Source organism: Lepisma saccharinum, chromosome 2, assembly GCF_977018435.1.
Source record: "Lepisma saccharinum chromosome 2, izLepSacc3.1, whole genome shotgun sequence".
Lineage (NCBI taxonomy): Eukaryota > Metazoa > Arthropoda > Insecta > Zygentoma > Lepismatidae > Lepisma > Lepisma saccharinum.
Genome location: NC_139230.1, coordinates 4,910,920 through 4,932,548, shown reverse-complemented (window position 1 = coordinate 4,932,548; position 21,629 = coordinate 4,910,920). Strand labels below are relative to the sequence as shown.

At 35.7% G+C, this 21,629-nt stretch overlaps 1 protein-coding gene across 5 annotated transcripts in view; it reads right to left on the bottom strand.

The window, feature by feature from the left end:
• Nucleotides 1-21,629, bottom strand: part of LOC145983883 (F-BAR domain only protein 2) — a 109,776-nt gene that overhangs the window by 35,503 nt on the left and 52,644 nt on the right. For all 5 annotated transcript variants that reach the window (XM_083116967.1, XM_083116969.1, XM_083116970.1 and 2 more), the window contains one exon: nt 2,085-2,181. In XM_083116967.1, coding sequence (XP_082973093.1) covers nt 2,085-2,181 — 97 coding nt within the window. The remainder of the gene's footprint in view (nt 1-2,084; nt 2,182-21,629) is intronic.

Below are 21,629 nucleotides of genomic sequence, written 5' to 3'. Positions count from 1 at the left end.
CTGAATACAGCTAACTGAAGTCTTTCAAGGTGTGACATCTTGGAGTAAAGGGGCCAATACAAAGTAAGATAATGTTGGTTGGAAGCAGTGCTACCGAGTTAATCCCACTCTGAGATAGATCACAAATAACTAATTTACTCGATGCGGTATCCCACCAGTCATACACTACCGTTAGCAGCTTCACTGCAGATTACAACTGCGTTGGTAAGGTGCAAATTATGCAGAATGTAAAGACAACTCAAACTCCTAATTTTATTGTTTCCCAACGAACATCCGAGTCCACTGCAATCATCGAACATGGAATGAAATCTAGTGGTGAAAGGAGGAACTACGTTGTATGGGGTTTTGCAGTCCACAGAAACAGTTGTTGTAAATGAGTATTTACACAAAATTATGACAGAATAGGAATCATGCCATCATAAAGGACAGGAGCATTAATGCTGGTGTACAAAAATTCCTACAACTTACACCCTATCCCATCAAGTATTGCCTATTGATTTTTACAATTACCTGCATGTCTGTCAAAAAGGAATGTACATTGTAGGAAGTTCAGGGTGTGTTTTAATGATCTGCAACAATGACAATGTCCTCCCAACTCTACATGACATTTTTGACAATTTTACGATAAAAAGAAGTGAAATTGTCTAGAATTCCCCCAACTACTTTTGAGTCATGCACAGAGTCAGATCCTTCTCTTCATAAGTTTTCACCAAATTCCAGACAAGCTTGGCAATTGCTTGCAACTTTATATATCTCATACTTTGAAAAATAAAAACTGGAAGAAACATTTAAATTACAAATATAAATAACATTTATCACTACCTCAATAAGTCTGCTAGTATTACATCCATGACCATGAACTATATGTTGGGACACTATTCTAATATTTTCATACATACCTATTGTGCATATTCATTTTAAGAAAGCTATGCTTCTGGCACAACTTTAGAGTGAACAGTAATACACTATATGTTGTTCTTTCCACATTACTGTTTGACATTCAACATGTGGATACTTGGGTGCTACAATGTGAATGCAAATTCATGAAACAAGTGAAAAAAATCAATTTCACCATCTGGGAAAATGAGTTGAAAAATTGTACTAGGAATAATTTAACTTATACCTTGCAAATTTAGTGTCTCTTAGAGTAAAACTGAATATCACAAATAGTTTCTAGTATCTGCATTGCTTTTACATACTTAGTGCCTATAATTTTGAAGGATCACTGCCTTCATTGTTCATTCCGGAAACAAGCTATAAAAAAATGATATTATGTGAGGCATTACTGTTGAATTGATGGACAATATTAAGTAGGCAATTTTTTTTAGCATCAGTAGATTAATCATTTCTCAAGAATAATTCCTCACAAAATATCTACTTCTTGTGGTTGGCACAAAAATTTTTGAGCATTACTGAATATAAATAGTTGTAGTTCAGCACAAATAAAGGCACTTTCAATCTGCATTTGTCAAGACAAACCAAACTGGTTGAAAAGCTCTGTACCCATGTTTCTAACTTTAACTTGCATGGAACCTATTATCTCGAAGGTTTTCTGCTTTTATAAGAGCTTCCATGTGAGTTAAATTAAGCAACATGGGTACAGAGCTCTTAGTGTGATTTTAAGCATGTTTTCCACACAACACCATGCATCCAAATTAGGTTAGGAAGAGACTAGATTGTATACAATGTACAGTCACGGACACTGCCAGCTTGTAATGATTCCATTGAAAGTCAATGTATTCATTACAAGCCGGCAGTGTCTGTGATTACTATTGTAATTTCCTATAGAGTTTACAGTTAATTCTGAATTACTCTCCTCATTGCTGAACTACAACCAGTTTTGATGTTGACTACAAAAATCATCTGCTTCAAAAATATCTATTTCTTCCAGTTAATCCACATGACTTGGCTCAGTTCTTTTATCATTCAAATATTTGTAACTTTTCACTTTTTTTAGTTAATGTTGTCATGAATGCTACAATCTTTTAAATTCTAAACTTTTCCAAAGCCTACACATGCTACCCTTGAAGCAATTTTGCAACTTAATATGTTAATAGAATAGCAGTTTTCAGTATTTAACTTACACATCAGATTTTTCTTCTTTATTACTAGTATTATCTGAATCCTTTTTCTTTTTGGCTTTCTTTTCCCTTCTTTTGTCTCTCCTACTCTTTAAAAACCCTGAAAAATAAAACAATTCTTAATGTGGCACTCTGAGCAATTAGATGATGTATTGTTATGCAGCACACGTCCACTTGACATTAATAGATTGATGCATGTATCAAATATTATACAGGCTTTTTAATCTAATTTTCAGACAAAAATTCTAGTTCACATGAGCTCTCAAGTCTAGTATGTTTAATGTGCGACAGATTTGAGCACTGAGCATGAGAATTCCACAATGTTTCAATCCTTTACAGAAAAAAAGTACCATGAAAGAGACAATAGGAAATATCAAGCACTGAACATACTAAAGTACTGTCAATTGTGAAATACATACCCACACGTAGCTTAGACTGCAACTCAACAGATGCTTTGTAACATGTGTAGGCAATACTTGCTACCCAAGTAATCATCTTGCTAAATTTAAGAACATAGGTTTTATCATAATATTACAGAAAATGCTATTTTGCACTAGTTACATTATTATGTACTTTGGAAAGTAATTCTGTGTGAATGGAGGAGACAGAACACTACTTTTTAATAACCCTGTTTTTATTGTCATATATTCTTCTGGGAATGTGCATTGATAATCTTGTTCAAACATTTGAAACTCTGTCAGCCCCGTGGTGGAGTGGTTAGCACATCATGCTACGATGCCAGGGATCCCGGGTTTGAATCCTGGCCTGAGCATGGATGTTTGTGAGTGTCCATTTATCAATTTCATCATATCATTACTCATCCCCATCTACGCAAATTAGCCAAAAGTGGCACAAGAAGCGAAGTAAAAAAAAAACAAATCAATCAATCAATTTGAAACACTGAATATCTTTTAATTCTGTGAAGAGTAATTTGCTAGGAAAAAGACAAGGGCATTCACCATGGTGATTGTTTCTCAACAAATCTCACCGTTGCAAATGTTGGTTATACGTATACAGTAATGGGCATTTCTTTGGTATATTCTCCAACAATCTTGGAACTGGCCGGAAATATTTTGTCCTGAAAATCCTTTCTCACCAGAAGAAAATAAAAATTGAACAAGATCACATTTTGAATATGTGGAGAATGTATGTACTCTCTTTTTAAGAACAAGTCAAATGCATCAATACATTAGTATTCATTCATGTCCAGGTAGAAAGCAACTCGATCGTGAGCAAAAATTAGTTATTCATATTAACCATAAGTATTAATGCTTTTGTCTACATTACTCCATAGACACTCGGTGGGCATTGGGAATGGACGATATCAGAAATTTGATATCACAATATATCGTCACAGATGATACAATCATATTTTTTCCATATCGTGATATTGGCAATATATCATCTCCACGATATATTATATCACCAAATATCATGGCAATATATTGCTGACACGATATATATCACTAAAATATTGTGATGATATATTGCCAAACACACGATAAACAGGGTAGTCCAAAAGTGTGGAGACACCTGAATAAAAGTTGAATGACACATTGTTCCGTAAAACTAACATTGTAGGTTTGTAATAGGGGTGGGAATATGACGATGATGGCCACCATCTTGAAACCCACCATCTTGAATTAAACCTCAAAACTTTAAATGGGAAGGGGGTGATATATCAAATTAGGGTAGAATTTTACTAGAAATGAAACGACGAAGGGTTTCGTGAAGTATCTTTAACAAGTAAAAAGTTATGACTGAATTCTTGTACCAATTTGTTCCTTTTCGAGGTGTCAGAAAAAAGCACTAAAATGTATTTAGCACATCAGTAACGCATCAAGATCAAAGTGACATCTAGGGAGAGAAGTTTCGATGCCATTGCACACAATTTTAATTGGATAAATCCACGAAGAGCTGCACATTATGAATGGTTGTCTCAAACAATTACAGTGTGATGCTTGCATTGAATGAAAAATCCTTCACAGTGACGAGGCCAATTTTCATGTTCATAAGGAAGTTCATAAACAGAATATTAGATGCTTTTTATCTGATAACCCATTTTGGACAGATCACAACTGAATGGTTAGTGCCAGTAAGTTAATGGTGTGGCATGCCGTGTGGAACAAGATTGGTTAGTCCATTTTCAATCGACGGAACCTTAAATGCTTAGGGCTACTTGGATTTGTTAAATGAACAAGTTTTTTCATCCTTTCTTACAGAAGAAGGCACTTTTTACATAGTTTTCTTTTTTCAGTAGGGCGGAACATCAGAACACTATGGGAACGTTGTGAGACAGTTTATGTCCAAGTGTCGAATATTCTGTTTATGAACTTCCACATGAACATAAACATTAGCCTCGTCACTGTGAAGGGCTTTTCATTCAATGGAAGCGTCACACTGTAAGTGTTCGAGACAACCATTCATAATGCGCAGCTCTTCGTTCATATATCTGATTAAAATTGTGTGCAATGGCATGCGAACTTCTCTTCCTAGATGTCACATCGATCTCGATGCGTTACTGACACGCTAAAGACATGTTAATGCTTACTTCTGACACCTCGAAAAGGAGCAAATTGGTACAAGAATTCAGTCATAACATTTTACTGGTTAAAGATACGTCGAAAAACCTTCACCATTGCATTTCTAGTGAATTCTAGCCTGATTTGTATATCATATCACCCCCTTCCCATTTCAACTTTTGAAGTTGAATTCAAGATGGCGGGTTTCAAGATGACGGCTGTCATCGTCATATGCCCTATAACATTTTCCCCCACCCTATTACAAACCTACAATGTTAGTTTTGCAGAATAGTATGTCATTCAACTTTTATTCGGGTGTCTCCACACATTTGGACGACCCTGTACATCACCAAATATCATGATGATATATTGTTGACACAATATATATCACCAAAATATCGTGACAATATATCACTGATATGATTTTATATATATATATATATATCACCAAACTATCATGACAATATATCGTCTAGTTGACATTGCCTGGGCAATTTTTTTTTCAATATTGTGATATATCATCTGGATGATATATTGCCCAACACTAGTGGCCATTAATCTTGCTTTCAAAGGTTCTGTATCAGACCATGCACATTCCATTATTTATCTTTTCACTTGTTTCATCTAACCATAATTCAACCTAATTGTCTTGTTAGATTAAGGAAGTGGGTGAAAACAAGAGGCATTCAATAATAAAAATGTTTTACTGAATATGTTGAACTTCAATGTATGAATTTGATAGCAGCCAAATATAAAATTTCTTGAAATTATGATAAGTATGGTATTTTAAGAGATTATATGTAGCAGTTTAAAAAAAATGTTAGTAAGGTACCCCTTAGCTTGAAATCACAAGCCACATTCTTTGACTACATAGCAATGCACACATTTCTTTGTCATAATTCACCCCAAGAAACACAATTTCTCCCAACCTACATGCACAATCAATCAGCTGAACACAAAGGGACGGACATAATGTCACAGAATGCAACATTTACCAGGAGAAAGAAAATTACAATCTTTCTTTCTAAATATGAAAGTAGCAGCACCCTCACTTGACAATATGTATACCCCAATTTTAGTCTGGGCATGTGTAGGTCGCACTAATGGACTCCCTCTATCAACTACATGGGATGTGTATATTTTAATTTTTTTTTAATTCATAGGTTCCTACTGAAATGCAGACTTAAGAACAGAACCAACTGAATGTAAATAGACAATTAGAAGTATTAATGACTTCGACATGATCAACAATAACATGGACATGTCTCAGCAACTTAGCATTTTTTATTATTCTTATAACTATTCTCTGGTATTTGCAGTGTACTTCATTCTATTTATTTTTTGATCTCTAATGTATATTGAAGTTACAATTGAAATCTAGCTTGCCAGATTTATCTTTTCACTGGTACATTCAGTCAGATTTTTTTTCCTAGTCAGAACTTGGAATTCTTTAAATTATAAACATTTCGCGGAAACAATACAACTTCCACATGATGTGTATTGTGAGCTCTCCCCTACATAATAAAAGCAGCAATGACAATCAAAGGACTAAACCTGCAATGATAGTAATAACATTATCATCAAATATTGAACTGCAACACTCCCAATTTCATATTTAGCCCTTTTCATTGCACCCTAACCCATCATTAACACACTATTCATCTTTGAGTAGCTCATGTAAAACATACAATAATCATGTCTATATGTAACTTATTACACGTAAGTACATCATTCAATAATGTCAAGTGATATTACAAAGTAATAAAAATCAAGCAAGTAAGTAAGTAATGATGTTGAAGCACAAAGATTCAAGATGAACAATACAAAACAAAGCATTAATATGCATAGTTTCTCCACTATGAAATAAAACATCTTATTTTATCTGAAATATGAATGTGAATTTGAAAGCTTAACAAATTAAAAAAAGAGGAAGAAGTTTTTAGTGGAAAAAAAAAGCTTCTTGCATGACTACCAGTGCATGTGCTTGGGAACCATATTGAATAATGAGATTGTTATTCTCAAATAATTTATGGTATATTTTCATTAACATAATACTGCAATGTCAATTGTAGCATGTGGTTCAACCAAGCAAGTGCACTAAGCGAAAGAGCATGAACAGAAACCTGCAGTCCAAGATGACAGACTAGAATAGGGAGACCACGATGGAGAATCCCCTGATTCCATGGGTCAGCAAGAAAAAGAAGAAAATTAAATACCTTAGAAGATAATCTAAAACACAAACATCTAACTAAATAGTCACTCTACAAACATAAGACAAACTACTTGAACTAATTCTATAAACTTGCAAATCATCCCGCCAACACAAGGTAGCATATATAAGGTAGAAAAGGTGGTGAGAAAGGGTGGCCTTAAGGTAAGAAATTTCATGGGGGTGGGGTTTTCCTCCTTTTACCCATTTTTGTCTTGAAGGTAAGTAACCAAAAAAACTTCTCACAGCCCTGTGATTTTTCTTTTACACAAATTGTTCCACATCCTGAATGCAGATTCTTCTTCTTTTCAACATGCCACAATCGGAATCCCATCCAGTCCAAAGTTCAAGGCCCCCGAATGTCTGCCGAAAGAAACATTAACATAACGGGAACAACACACAGTTACAATCATAATGGCATTCATATTACCATGTTATGTATAAGCAGTATTTCTAAGGCATACACATAATAAAACTGGTAAAGGTAAAACACTGTTGCAAACACATAAATACAGTTACATATGTTCTAATGTAATGGCTATGCATAGCCATTTTTAACCCAAATCAAATCAGATAAACTGACATTCATTAGCCTAGCACATGCAAAGATGTTACTTAAAATTATATTTATACCAATACTAAATGAATAACTTTTGTGAATCTTAAGTGTTGTGAACAGTACAATAAAAAAAAACATAAATATCAGTGGACTTGTATGATATATTTCTGCTCCTTTATTTCTCACTTTTAGAAAAGGAAACCATTGTAAAAAAAAACAAACTCAATGGTGCAACAGCTCCTTCAGGGGCAAGGTCTACCAAGTGGCTTTTCATTAGGCGATGTGTGGTTAGCACATTGAGTTCCATCACCACTACTTTCTGGCCTTTGAGACCTAGTCTGTTACCATTGATTTCAAGCAGCTCACCACTTGTCCTCACAATGCTGGGGCAACACCAAAATTTTGGAGCTGGTGATCAAATCCTGGACCACTCACACAAAAGCAAGTGTACTAACCATTCTGGTACGCCAGAGCTCAGAAAAAAAAGTATTTTATGGAACAGTGAAATGTTGCAATGGAATATGAGTAATTAATATTTCATCCAAAAAAATCATACTTTGGTACACAAGATAATCAAAATATGATAATAGCTGTCATTTAAAAATGAAATCCACTTTTACCACACAATCATGGTGCTGAATTAATTTTAAAAATATGCATTTTGCATAATTTCAGAATATTCAGGCTCAACAAGTGCATAGTATTTTGTGCTGAATAGAGGAGTAATAATTCTTTTACTCTTTATTACATTCCAACATGCTTACTGATTTCAGATTTGAGACTTCTAGAGAATAACATAAAACTCCAGGACTTTAACCTAGTCAATAGCCACTCCCTATGACATAGGGACACCTTTAAATATACCATACATAAAATTAGGAATACCAAAATTTAGCAGTGACTGGGAAAGTGAAAGAGTTGTACTGCAAAACATTACATAAGCAAGATAAAAATTTAGACTGAATTTTCTATTAATATTTTTATTTTCACGCGTCATCCAAAAATTATTCTTCACTCACTTCTGTGACTAGTACAGTCATGGAACACTTTTGTATTGTAAATATCCCATTGAATGCATGACCGTACAATGCATACTGGTGTATATGCAGATTAAAACCATCTCACACTCAATTCAATTGTTAGAACAAACTGCTAAATATAGAGGATATACTACCACACACACTGTGTTTACAGCAGTACTCTTACTTCTCCTTCATGTGAATACTGGCATGATATAAGGGCAAAGTATCGTAATATTTCCACGTGTCTTAATATAAATAAAGAAGCAAAGATGGGAGGTAGAGAGCTATCCCTAAACAATAGGAGCTTATCTAACACAGAAAAGAAAGACAAAGAAATCCTCTTAAACTCATAAAGTGTTTCAACTCAACATGTTTTGTTAATCTGGCACTTCTTCAAGGTATGTGTTTTACAACAACAGTAAACAACAACGCTGGAAATTGCTGTGTGGTTTTTAATGCACACATCTGGAAAATGGAAATATATATGTGAAAGTTTGAATGTTTGTAAATGTTCTTGCCAAGGTTGCTTTTTGCCCGGTAGCCAGGGAAGTCAACAGTTAGTTTTCCCCCAATGGCGTTCCTGTATGAAAGATAACAATAGGGCCTTTGCCCCTGTGGTTGGGGGTGGGCCAGTTTGTTGGAGGTATATATACACACCAGGTTCCGACTCGTTACAGGCACTCAGACACAGGGCCAGATGGATTGACACAATTAGACAGACACAGAGCTGCATAGATACATAGAGAGTTACATAGAGTCAGATGAATACATAAAGAGTGAGTGCTGTATGAAGGGGCCTCTGCATGATAAACTGCAGGGGCAGGTTAGCGCTATGATAAAGAGTGCGCCCATAGCTTGTCTCACATGTACAGCATTTATTGAGAGAACTGCGTAGAGACTCTAGTGTGATAAACTCTGAGAGCAAGTTAGCACTATGATAAATAGTGTGCTCATATAGCGAAGTCCGAAAAACTGCATTCCTCGGTAATGGGGCAAAAAGTAACTTAGAGCATTCGTTACTGGATCTGTAATGGAAAGATGTATATACAGAGAAGGGGAGGGCTGTAAAATAAAGTGTACATACATTATTTCTGTGAGACATTACTCTTTACAGCAAAATATACAAGTTGAGAATACAAAAGGTTAATTTTTTCAGTTGACTGGATCACAAGTGTGAACTCAAATTTGTCACCAAGTAACATAATGCTACTTGAATGTTATATGTGTGTGATAGGTTGTTATGCCAGAAAAAATCAACAATAAGTAGGAATTGTGTCAACTTTGATGTTTTATTTTATCATAATAACTAATTGCTCCATTAATTAAAATCAATCATAGATTCCAGAACAAAAAGATTGGGAGGGGGGTATGAATATAGTTAAGTTTGTTGGAGTATTACAAGTAGATTTATTTTACTAATATCAACTACAGTGCGTCCATTTCGATCTGCAGCCGAGAGATCGGGAGAAGCGTGGCGGGCGGCACTGACGGAGATGCCGACATTTGCGGCCTGAAATGCCCACTTATTTTTATGGACATATGCAGACATTTATATAAATATTGCAAAACGAGCACTAACCTGTGTTATAAGAGTATGGTTTTAATTTTAGTAGCTTAGTGACTGTATGTGCCGATGATTTTGACACGCCCACCTCTTGTGAAACACGGCGTAGAGGTTTGTTTGGAGAACGTTCTAACGCTGCACCAATATCATCGAGTTTTGCTTCGGTTAGAATCCGTCGTTTTTGCTTAGGTGTTTTAAAATTTAACGATACAGTTTCTCGTAATTTAAGGACAAGATGTCTAACCGTATCTCTGTGTGGAGTTGAAACGCATGGGAATTTCTGTACAAATTACCTACACACGTCTCGACACGAGTTTGTTTTCATGTAGGTACGTGCCATACATAAAAAAATCTTTGTTCTAACGTGAATCTTGCGGCTGGCATTCCAATCGTCTCACTGACACGTCACACATACACACTACAATAACACAAACAAGTAACTGCAAGTAACCAAGAATAACACTCTTGCGCACAGTACGAAATTAACACGCTCTTGGTTTATATTGCTCGCCACTATATTTACAACTCTGTCTTCATCTAGTCGCGAAGGAACAAAAAACTCGAGCTCGGAGATTTCGGATTGCAAGGAAGCTCACGAACACTATTGACTTTTAACGGTTTCTTCTACAGCGTAATCTTGATACAGTGTTGCACATTCAAAACCTCCAAACGATCCCCATCGGCACAAAACTCTTTCAAGGATATAAACTTAAGCAGGACGTTACTGGTCAAAACTATGATTAAAATGTTTTATTATCTGTGGCTCTTAACATCGTTTCTAAAGCGTATTTATTTGTGCATATAAGAGCAGAACTTGGATGAATTACAGAAGAACTTTTGCGTGTTATAACACAGGTTAGTGATCGTTTTGCAATATTTATATAAATGTCTGCATATGTCTATAAAAATAAGCGGGCATTACAGGCCGCAAATGTCGGCATCTCAGTCAGCGCCGCCCGCCACGCTTCTCCCGATCTCTCGGCTGCAGATCGAAATGAACGCACGGTAGTATGTGCCTTGTGCAAATTTAATTTCTTTTATTGTGATACTATACATTGTTAACCTACCGTACTGTATTCTTATATTCTAAACTTCTACCATGTTCCAATTTAAATCAAGTTTAGATGTTAATTAAACAAGATATGTTGATATCAAATTATATTGTACATTCATTGGACATCTTGTTCAATCTTAAACTAAACTACCTATTGAATTCCTGTTAGTAAATTATATACAAAAAGCACAAGCTTGTTATTTTGGTAACAATCAAATATACATAATGTGGATTAATTACGCATTATTAGCAAAGTTTTAATTAACAGTTGATGTAAATCATTAAATATTTGCATCTTGATGTTCAATGTTTTAAAATCTATCACCCCATAATTAAATTAGTAATTTCTACCAGCATAAATTTTTAATCACTATTTACATTTAGCTACAAATAACAAATGGGGTGTACATGCTTAAATGTAATTCTAATTTTATTGATTATCACATCTTAAGTTTCTGCTAGTAGTTACCATTATACCATTATAGTCTCTTCTGGTGTGTCTATGGCATATCCATGATTCACAAAAGCTTTCTACCATAAATGTCACAAGCAGAGCTGAGGCAATGACAATACACTTACTATTGTGCAACATTATTATGAGACTCTAAAAGTTATGCTCTACGATAATCTTGCATTCACGTAATTACAGAATTATCTTTCGGTGCTACTGGACCTGAGACCTGTGTTGCAAAGCCTTTTTTTTTTTTAATTTTCACTTGATTCAAAAATCCACTATGGTATTAAAAATTCTGAAAATTTCATCTGTTTGAAATTCCATCCAGAGTATTCAAGTGATTTGTGTGGTTTTCATTCACTGGTGTCTAGGTATTTGTGATAGAAAATATGCTCATAGTACTATTACTATCAAAAAATCTACACAGTAGCAGAAGCAAAAGCATGAAAATAAATGAAGACAAAACAACCGAACTAAACATAAGGAGAAAAGAAAATCCCTGCATAATATACTTTGAAGAGGAAGATTTAACACAAGTACAAATTTAAAGTATCTAGTGTTACAATCCCAGGGTGGCTACAAACAAGCAGAAATGAAATTCCCTGACTTTTCCAGGTTTTCCAGGACAAAATTTACATTTTTCCCTGACAATTACAAACTAAACTAAATCAATGTTTTTACAAATGGAAATAATAAACTCGTACAGATCAAGGTATGGATTTGATAAGTACCAATATCATCATCTATGAAATTGACTTAATTTCTCTATTCTCTATGATTTGAATTCAAACAGCAAAATAGTGAATTTGGAAAATTATTACAATTCACAAGCTAGGGAAGGATTACGGAATTTTATCATACGCAGTAAGTTTAAAATAAAATACTTGATTATTTTTAAAGTTACGACTAATGAGATAAGAGTGAAGAGTGATTCATTAAGAAATAAAAGGTAAAGTGTTCCCCTGTGCATAGCACCACGCCATGAAGGCGTATAGGGGGTGTGGGGGTAACGCCCCACACTTTCTTGATCCGGTCGTGAGTGGGGGTGATGTGGTCAGCATCACGCCCCTGACCGCCTTTACCCCCCAGGGTTTCCCCCAGGTACCCATGTTATTCGACGCTGGGTGGGCGCCGGGGCCGCTTCCACCGTTAGAAAAGTTCCCGGATTTGAACCGGCCGGGGATCGAACCCGGGACCTTTAGCATGGTAGTCAGACGCGTTACCGACTGAGCCACTGCGGCCATTCATTAAGAAATACAATTTGTAATTTATCAGCTTCCTTATACATTCTCGGTATTATATGTTGATATTTCCACTGAGGTTTGGAACCATCTGCTTGCAAGAACCATGAGTGCGGACTCATTTTTTTGATGCATAAAGCTACTTCTCTCTTCACTGTAAAGCAAACAACTTAACTCTTGCATATAAGTGAAACAATTGAATTGTACAAAAGAAAGTGTCATATTTCCTTACATTATCAATGGGATTTCTGATTCAGTAAGGTATATCCAAGTGAAGTACTGTGAAACTGACAACATGCAGTTATACCGTTATTGCTGATGAAAAAGGTATGTAGGTATTAGAAATTTAACGCAAGGAATTTATAGAATTGCATTGTATAGGTACCTGATTTAGCTAACCACACATTAAAACAGGACCACTCTGTTAATAACAGCTTCTGAAAGTTCATATACGAGGGACGTCCTGAAAAAGCTCCAATGGTGTCTGTACGCAGCACTAGTGGCCGGAAAGCGACACACACATTCAGGCAGGAAGATGTGGCATGTAGCTGTAATCTGGTACAGTCGTAATGCAGCTGTTTTAGGACAGTTCTAGGTTAAAGATTGCAGCTCTCACACCGACTGCGATGTAGACTACGTGTACTAATGAGATTTTTGCATTCTCAGAATTTGGCACAGAGCCACCAGCAATCGTGTGAGGTGTGCAGACTGGACGTCATGAGTGATAGTACGGTCAGACGATGGTGCAGACAATTCACGGAAGGCCAATCGAATGTGCACCCACCCCATACAGCTGAGTACACACGGGCCCTTTGCATCACTTCAGGTGAGAGATCTTGGACCACTCCCTGTGCAGCCCTGGCCTTGATTGTACCGACTTTCATCTCTCTGTTCAACTGAAGAGGTTTCTGGCAGGACAAGGATTTGACAGCTACACTGCGGTAGAGATAGTTCCAGTCTTTGCTGTCAGACACATATGCCAGGGCATACAAAGTTTAGTGCCATGCTACGACAAATGCCAGAACAACGATGGTGATTATGCCGAAAATTAGGTTAGGACTCACTGTTACTAATGCAATAAATTACAACTGATGTTCTTGTTTTATTTATGCCTAATCGGTAGGGACCTTGAATTTTTTGTTATTTTTCAAATTTGTGTATTTTTTATTTTTTACTATTCGGTGTTATTTTTCCAAAATTCACATTTTCATTTTAGCACATTTTCTGGCAAATATCTGAAATTATACCTTCATGTAGTTTTTAAACTACTGTTTCAAATTGTAAGACACACGGCCTATGCCTCTTCGTCAGAGTTTGATATCTTGAAAGTTATTTTGGGAAGGTTATTTTCCATACCCCCTTTTTAATTTTAAGGTATGGGTTTTAGATAATGGAATTTTCCCCGTATATGCTCAAGGGTGCATAATGACCATAAGTGGTGACACACCCAAAAAATTTAAATCGATCAATCTCACGTGACAGATACTGATATATTATGGCACCAAAATTGGCATTATCTTTTTTTTTTACTTGTTAGTGTTACGTTTCCCAAAATTCGCGTTTTTGTTTTAGAACATTGTTTTGCAAAATATACCGAAACTTAATAGTCCATTGTGCTTTTAAACTATTATTTTAAATTGTAGGTCACATGGTCTACATATTTTCGTGACAGTTTCATATGTTGGAACAGATTTTGAGAAAGTAAAAGTAAAGTCCTCCCCTGCACTTTGCCATGAAGTTGTATAGAGGTGTGGAGTTAGGGCCCCACACTTTCTTGATCACGGCTGACGGTGGGGGTGATGTGATCAGCACCATGCTCCTGGCTACCTTTATCCCTCAAAGTTTCCTCCAGGTACCCGCTTGAAATCACGTTGGGTGGGTGCCAGAGCAGTTTGAACAGGTGGAAAAATCCCAGTTCTCCCATGCAGTGAATCGCCCCGGGGTCTCTCGCATGGTAGTCAGACACCCTAAAAACTGAGCTCCATTATTTCTCACTCGACAAAATGCCGATGATGCGCACTTAGCTTGGTAATTCAAAACACATCTCGCGCGACAAATACTGAAGATGTGGCTCCCATGAGACAGTAGATATGCACTCGATCTCCTGTTAGATCCCTGCCACTTTGCTCTGTGATGCAAATGATTTTGATAGAAGTTAAAAAAAATGTGGGAAATACATGATTTAATGTGGTTGTCGGAATTATTCCATGTATAACAAGCATTATAGTTTAGTCTTGTACAAAATGTTGGAAAACTTGCACATTCTATGTAGACAAACATGGCCTAGAAAAGACAAGAATGTTGGATTTCATGGAATTTTTCGTTGTTTTAGGACATTTTTTTTAAAAAAAATGCTAAAAACGCCAACCATTCGCATTTTATGCCAAATACGCATTATTTCGATATTTCGAGCGGGCAAAAAATGTGTCCAGACAACACTGCACATTCATAAAGACAACTTCGCAGCAATGAACATTTTTCACGGTTTTCGTGTTTGCGAAAAATCAATGTCCCTACTAATTGGAAATTACTTTCTGGCCACTCCTTGTATAAATCAGTATATGGAAAGTGAAAATTTAGCAGGGCTGGCAGAGAAAAGTCAATTCTTGAAGAAAGTGATTTGCTTTTATGATTGAATGATTCGAGTAAATATGATGTTAAAATATTTACGTATTTATTATTAGTATTTTATTTCATAATATTGGACATTAACTTCACTCAGTAAGGAGATTAATGACCATCTCTCACGAGTTTAAACAGACAGGACAGCGAGTGGCATTAATTTCATTGCAATACTAGTGTTGCAGTAAATTTGAGGTTGGGAGCATGCACTTGCCAATTTTTATAACGTTCACCAATGCAGATTTATGTTTCACTTTTTCGTGATAGTATTCAATATTATATTTTGTTGGATTCTTCTTGATATCTAAGAATAGTGCAATGTCATTGTAAACGTATGTTAACTTGTGCGAAACCAGTAATATATCAGGATGATGAAAGAAAACCTGTGTAAGCACTGCTACATTAAATAAGGTGAAGTGAGCCAGAAGAGTAATAAAATTCCAGCAGCATATTTGCAGTCTACAGCTCTTCTTGTTTATGCATGCGACTTTTCTTGGATGTTGCAGTCCGAAGACATCCAACAAAAATCAATTCCATAAGAGTGTCATGCATGCAATTTCTGTCGCATGTTGTAGTGAGATACTTTGTCGACAAAACTCATATGTATCAATGGAGCCTTTTTGTTTCAATGTTCCTTCAGTTTGTCCAACAAAATGCCTTACTATGACGTTCGACAACTATCGCTCGAATCCCCTCCATCTGTTGACAGTTCTGTCCCCTTATTACTCCCATACGAACAAGAAAAAAATGATAATTCAATGCATTTTCCACATAATATTTAGAGCAGTGGTTCCCAACATGTGTGTTGCGAGAATCTCCAGGGGTGCTGCAAAGCTTCGTAGACTTTCTGATATTGCTGGTAAAAATTATTATGACACTTGAATTTAGAATTTGTTCGTTCCCACTTTTGTCACTGTTCAATGATAACTGTCTCATCTTCAACTTTCCTCCTTTTCGACAAAAACTTGTCCATACTGAAGCTAAATAATACCAGAACCCGGACAAAAAGACGTTATGCCTGCCAGCCTACAAACAACTGACTTGTAAAGGAAGCTGTGGTGTTGCCAAGTTGAACGTCAGTCACCACTCGCACCGTCGCCAGCTCGTACGTTCGTGGACCATGGGATATCACTACATAGTATAGTGCACCGTGAGCAAAAAAAAGGTTGGGAACCACTGATTTAGAGGCTTAACACATTTTTCTGCCCTTCCGGAAATTTCTTTCTCTCTCTCTCTCTCTCTCCTCCTGCCATCACTAGTTTCTGGTGCTGTGGTTGTGTTGTGCATAAAAGGGGCCTTAAAGTTGAGGCCGAAACTTAGCAACAAGATTTCCTGTTCCCCTGCAGAGTTCCATAACGATATCTTAATAAATAAATAAATAAAAAAAAAATAAAAAAAAAAATTCCCTGACTTTTACCAGTTTTCCAGGTCTATCGCCACCCTGAATCAATAGTAATGGAAAAATAGATGAGGAATTAACACTAGAATAAATAATACAAACCAGGTGTGTATATTCTAGGCTAGCTAGGCTATGTCCAAAGCCCAGATTAAATACAGGAAATAATAGACTAGCAAATGTGGCTGATGTTTCACTCTCAAATAACAACCGTGGGAGAAAATGATAGTACATGGGCTACTTTTCTTTAAGCTATCGCCAGGCTGCTTCTTTTAGATTCATCCCCAACCAGTGCCTGGAGGTGATTGGTGACGTATTTGTAGTGGCTTCTAAGCCCAAGCACTGGACAGGGAAGTCTTCATTTTACCACGGAGGTAAAACCTTACAGCAATGCCAATTCGCTAACCAGCATGGGATATTTCCCACGAAAGGGAAATTTTTATGGAACTACAATTACAGGAATGGGAAAACGGTGGCAAAGTGACAGGAATTTTTTTTTTCCTCTGGGCCAACACTGTCCCATTGAACACATGCAGAAGCGAGAGGTCGCGCTGACCTTCAACCAACCATGCTTTACAATGGTGACAAAAGTTTTGAACCCCTCAGATCCTTTATTTATGACTGGGGGGAGAGTGGCTGACCGCATTGAAGGGAGTTTCAGATACTGCACACATTTTATTTAGTGTATTGAGTGAATGACATATACGTTTTGAATGATCTGTGCTGCGTAGTGTAGTGAATGAACATGAGTGACATAATTAATGAAACAATTTACTCTGCTTTTGTATGAAGATAAGCTTCAAATCGTGAAGATATGCAGGACTGGCATCCCAAAGAAGAGCAGAATGGATTTGCTTTAGTTTTGTTATTTAGCATCGCTTTTCTGCCACTTTAGCTAATCACGATGACGAGGATGACCGACAATACAAGGAAATTGATGAAGGGACATTCACAAAGAATACCAATGTCCATGCCTAGATTTGAACCTGGGACCCCTGGCATTATAGTACACTGTGCTAATAACAAATTTACCACAGAGGTCGGCAAGAGAAGAACAGAGTTCCAGTTCAAATTAAATATTCAAGGTAAGAAGTTTATTATATATTTTATTCTCGCACGTAGACCTACATAAATATTTCACAATATGGGCATCTATATTTTAAAAATAACCATGAAATATTTTAAATCTTTCCTCAATGTTTCTATATTAATGAAACAGTGACATTTTTATAATTATTTGTAAATTGTAATGTACGTATTTTAAATCACAATGTCACATCACTTCAAAATCGAAGAAATTGAACGAAAAATAGCCTGCCATTTGAACATTATGATATGAAGAGAGAGCCCAGGTTTTGAACCCAGCATACGCCACTGATACAAACAGATTATACTATGTCACAAATAAGGGATTCTTAGGAAAGAAGGAAATAAGTCAGTAAAACAAAAATGATAGTTTACAAGTCAACTTTTACACCAACATTGATATGTGGAAGTCAATCCTGGATAACTAATGAAAAACTAAAACAAAACTTGCAAATAGTAGAAATAAAATATTTGAGAAAAAGAGTGGGAAAGACAAGAATGGACAAAATCAGAAATCAAACAATCAGAATAATGTTAAATGTGAAACCAATACATCAGGATGATGTGCAGGCACAACTCAAGATGGTTTGGACACCTATGCAGAATGCAAGAACATAGGATACCTAAACAGGTATGGGAGGCAAGAATTGGAGGATTGGGTTAAGATACCAAAAGGGACCACACAGAACATGAGACGTGGATATGAAGGATATCCTGAGCAGGAGGAACATTTAGTGGAGTGAAGGAAGGAAGTTGGCAGAAGATCGTGACCAATGGTGAGCTCTCTGTAAAACCTCAACATCAATAGTTATAACAGGATCAAAATAAGAGTAGGCAGGCCAAATGTCCAGTGGCACCTTAAGAAGATCATTTTGACTCATCTCAGTCTAGTTCATCCCTTATTTACACAGCACAAACTGCTTATACATCCTAATAAGTTTTAATAAATGAATTTGAATAAATCTACAAACCTACACCATCTGCATTCACATGCTATGCAAACTACATCCCACTGCACGTGATCAATTATGTATTTGCACCAGTGTTTCCTTTACCATTATTGTTGTTATTTATCAACCTGAATCTTTATAATACAGATAATTAAGATATCCCTTTACAATACTATTTACAACCAGCATTTGGGACAATATTTACAGTTAGTTTTCTAAATTTAAAAAACCACAACAATAAAACAGTTAAGCACCATTATGTGTGATGTGGATAAACTTTCTCTGAATTATTTTAAAGTTATGGCGTGCCAAGAAAATTAAGTTCTAGGCAATACTGTATCTATTTGTGTTAAAGCTGAAATCAAGTGGACATTTCAGCCTGTGGAAGGGCATATGCTCTTAATGGTAAAATTAGAATGTTCAAAATCTCATGTGTAACATTCAACAACTCATTACATTTATATTGCATATTTACTTTTAATCAATTATCTCAGTAAAATTTCTACTTAAAGTTTAACAATACTTATTACAACATTAAATTATTTTTGTAACAAATGAAAACTAACTGTAAATTACAATTTCTTTAGGAGTAAAAATTGCCCACATGCTAGCACTAATGTTGTTTTTAAAGTAACCAAGCAAATTCCTTGCTGTCTACATGCTTCACTGGAAAGCAAAACTTGGATCCCAAGAGCTGTATCCATGTTAAACATGGAACACAGCATAAGTGATGGCAGTTTCTTCAACACTTTAGCATGGTACCTTGAAGCATTAAATAGGAAATTAACTTGTGTTAATTAATATTACATCTTACTTTCATTACTTATCAAGTATCAAGATTGAATAACAGAGTGAAATCCTATCATTAAATATCTTTATTATTAATCTAGAATATAATTGTTCATTTTATTAGTATTGTAAATTAGTTTTGCCAATGTAATGTGAGTAGAGACAATAACTGTAAAAGGTCTCAATTCAATTTTCATGCTATTGATGTATAAAAAAAAGTGATCAAAAAGTTTGGAGAAGACCAATAATCAAGATATGTGTGTGTGTGTATGTATGTATGTATGTATGTATGTATGTATGTATGTATGTATGTGTGTGTGTGTGTGTGTGTATATATGTCTTCTGTTTCTTCTCACACCGATGATGCTATAAATTAGCGAAAATTTTGAATTTTCCTACTGTCCGGTGAGTGTTTCCTTTTACCTTATTTGATTTTTACTTAGCCCTTTTGGCCCTCCTTGCTTTTATCCATTATATATATATATATATATGTATTAGGGGCAAAACAGATCTGAAATTTCTATAAATAGCCTTTAACTTGGGCAAAATTATTTCAGTCATAATTTTTTCAACATTAAGGTATATCATCTAGATATTCTGATTTTGTAAGGTAAATGTCAAAATACAGTGTGTGTCTTCTAAGGCAAAACCCAAAATCAAATTTTTAAATACATGAATGAATTATTCAGGCTCTTATGGACCAATGCATTTTTATATGAGATTAGTAGAACATCAGTTATCATGATGGATGCGGTAAACATGTTTTAAAATTACTTACGTGAAATTTAGAAATTTCACGTAAGGGATCGGTTATCAGTTCTAGTAAATTTTATTGGTATTTGCAAAAATTTCATATTAGTTCATCCCTAATATATATACAAAACTACAGGGCACATTTATTACACTGCACTTCAAATTTGATTGCTAACAGACAAGTTACTTGTTAAATAGGTTTGTGTGCATGTAAACCTTCTCCCATCAAGTGCAATAGGAATAAGAAGAAAATGCAAACTTTACACAAAAATCCCTTTTCAGTGAGTTCCTACAGCCCTAACAATAAACAGAATTGAATAGAAAGATACCAAAATGTAGTACTGTAATGAACTACAACCATGCAAAATTATGTTGAAAACCATTTGATATTTTAACCTTTAAAATTAAATTGTGCAATATATATAATTATCCATGCTAATATATACAGGGTTGCAACAACAGGATGTAACAGGTTCCACAGGAATGTGTAGAGGACATCAAAACAAACAACTTGTTTCAGTCCCATGTTCGTCATTACATACATTAAAAAAAAAAAACATTTGGATACATTGTTCTTTCACTGTTGCTCAATCATTGGTTAAACTCCCGCCAGGTTACTGGATGTATTCCTTGCTAAGTTTTACAGTATATAAAGTGATTGGTAGCTTGTCATTCATCACAGTTGTTCCTTGCAACACTAACACATGCTGTTTAATGATGAAGAATCACAGACACGATCAAATGTAATGTTGGGTTGCCAGCATACGTTTGTAGCACTAAAACAATGCACCAATGATAAGAATGGTAGGGACAAATTATTTGTTTTGATATCTCTGTGTGTGTCAGAAGTCAACAGGTGCCATTTTAATGTGTGTGTATGGTGTGTATGGTGGTAATGCATGAATGGATTCCTCATTGTACTTCATTAGGCAGACCATATTTAAAAATTTCTTCCTCATAATACAAATTTTTGTACCATGCATCCATTTCCTTGCAAGGCCGAGAGATCGGGAGAAGTGTGGTGGGTGGCGCTAGCGGAGATGCCGACATTTTTAACCAGTAACGTTTCGCTTAAGTATACCCTCGAAAGCATTTTGCTTTGCTCGGAATTGTTTGGAGGTTTTGAATATGCAACACTGTATCATGATTACGTTACAGACTAAACCGTTAAAAGTCAATGGTTTTGTGAGCATTGTTTGCAATTTGAAAGCTCCGAGCTTGAGTTGTTCTTTCCTTCGCAATTACAGGTGCCCTGGTTAGAGCTGCGAATGGAGTGAAGAACAGATCTTGAACCAAGAGCGTGTTAATTTCATACTGTGTGAAAGAG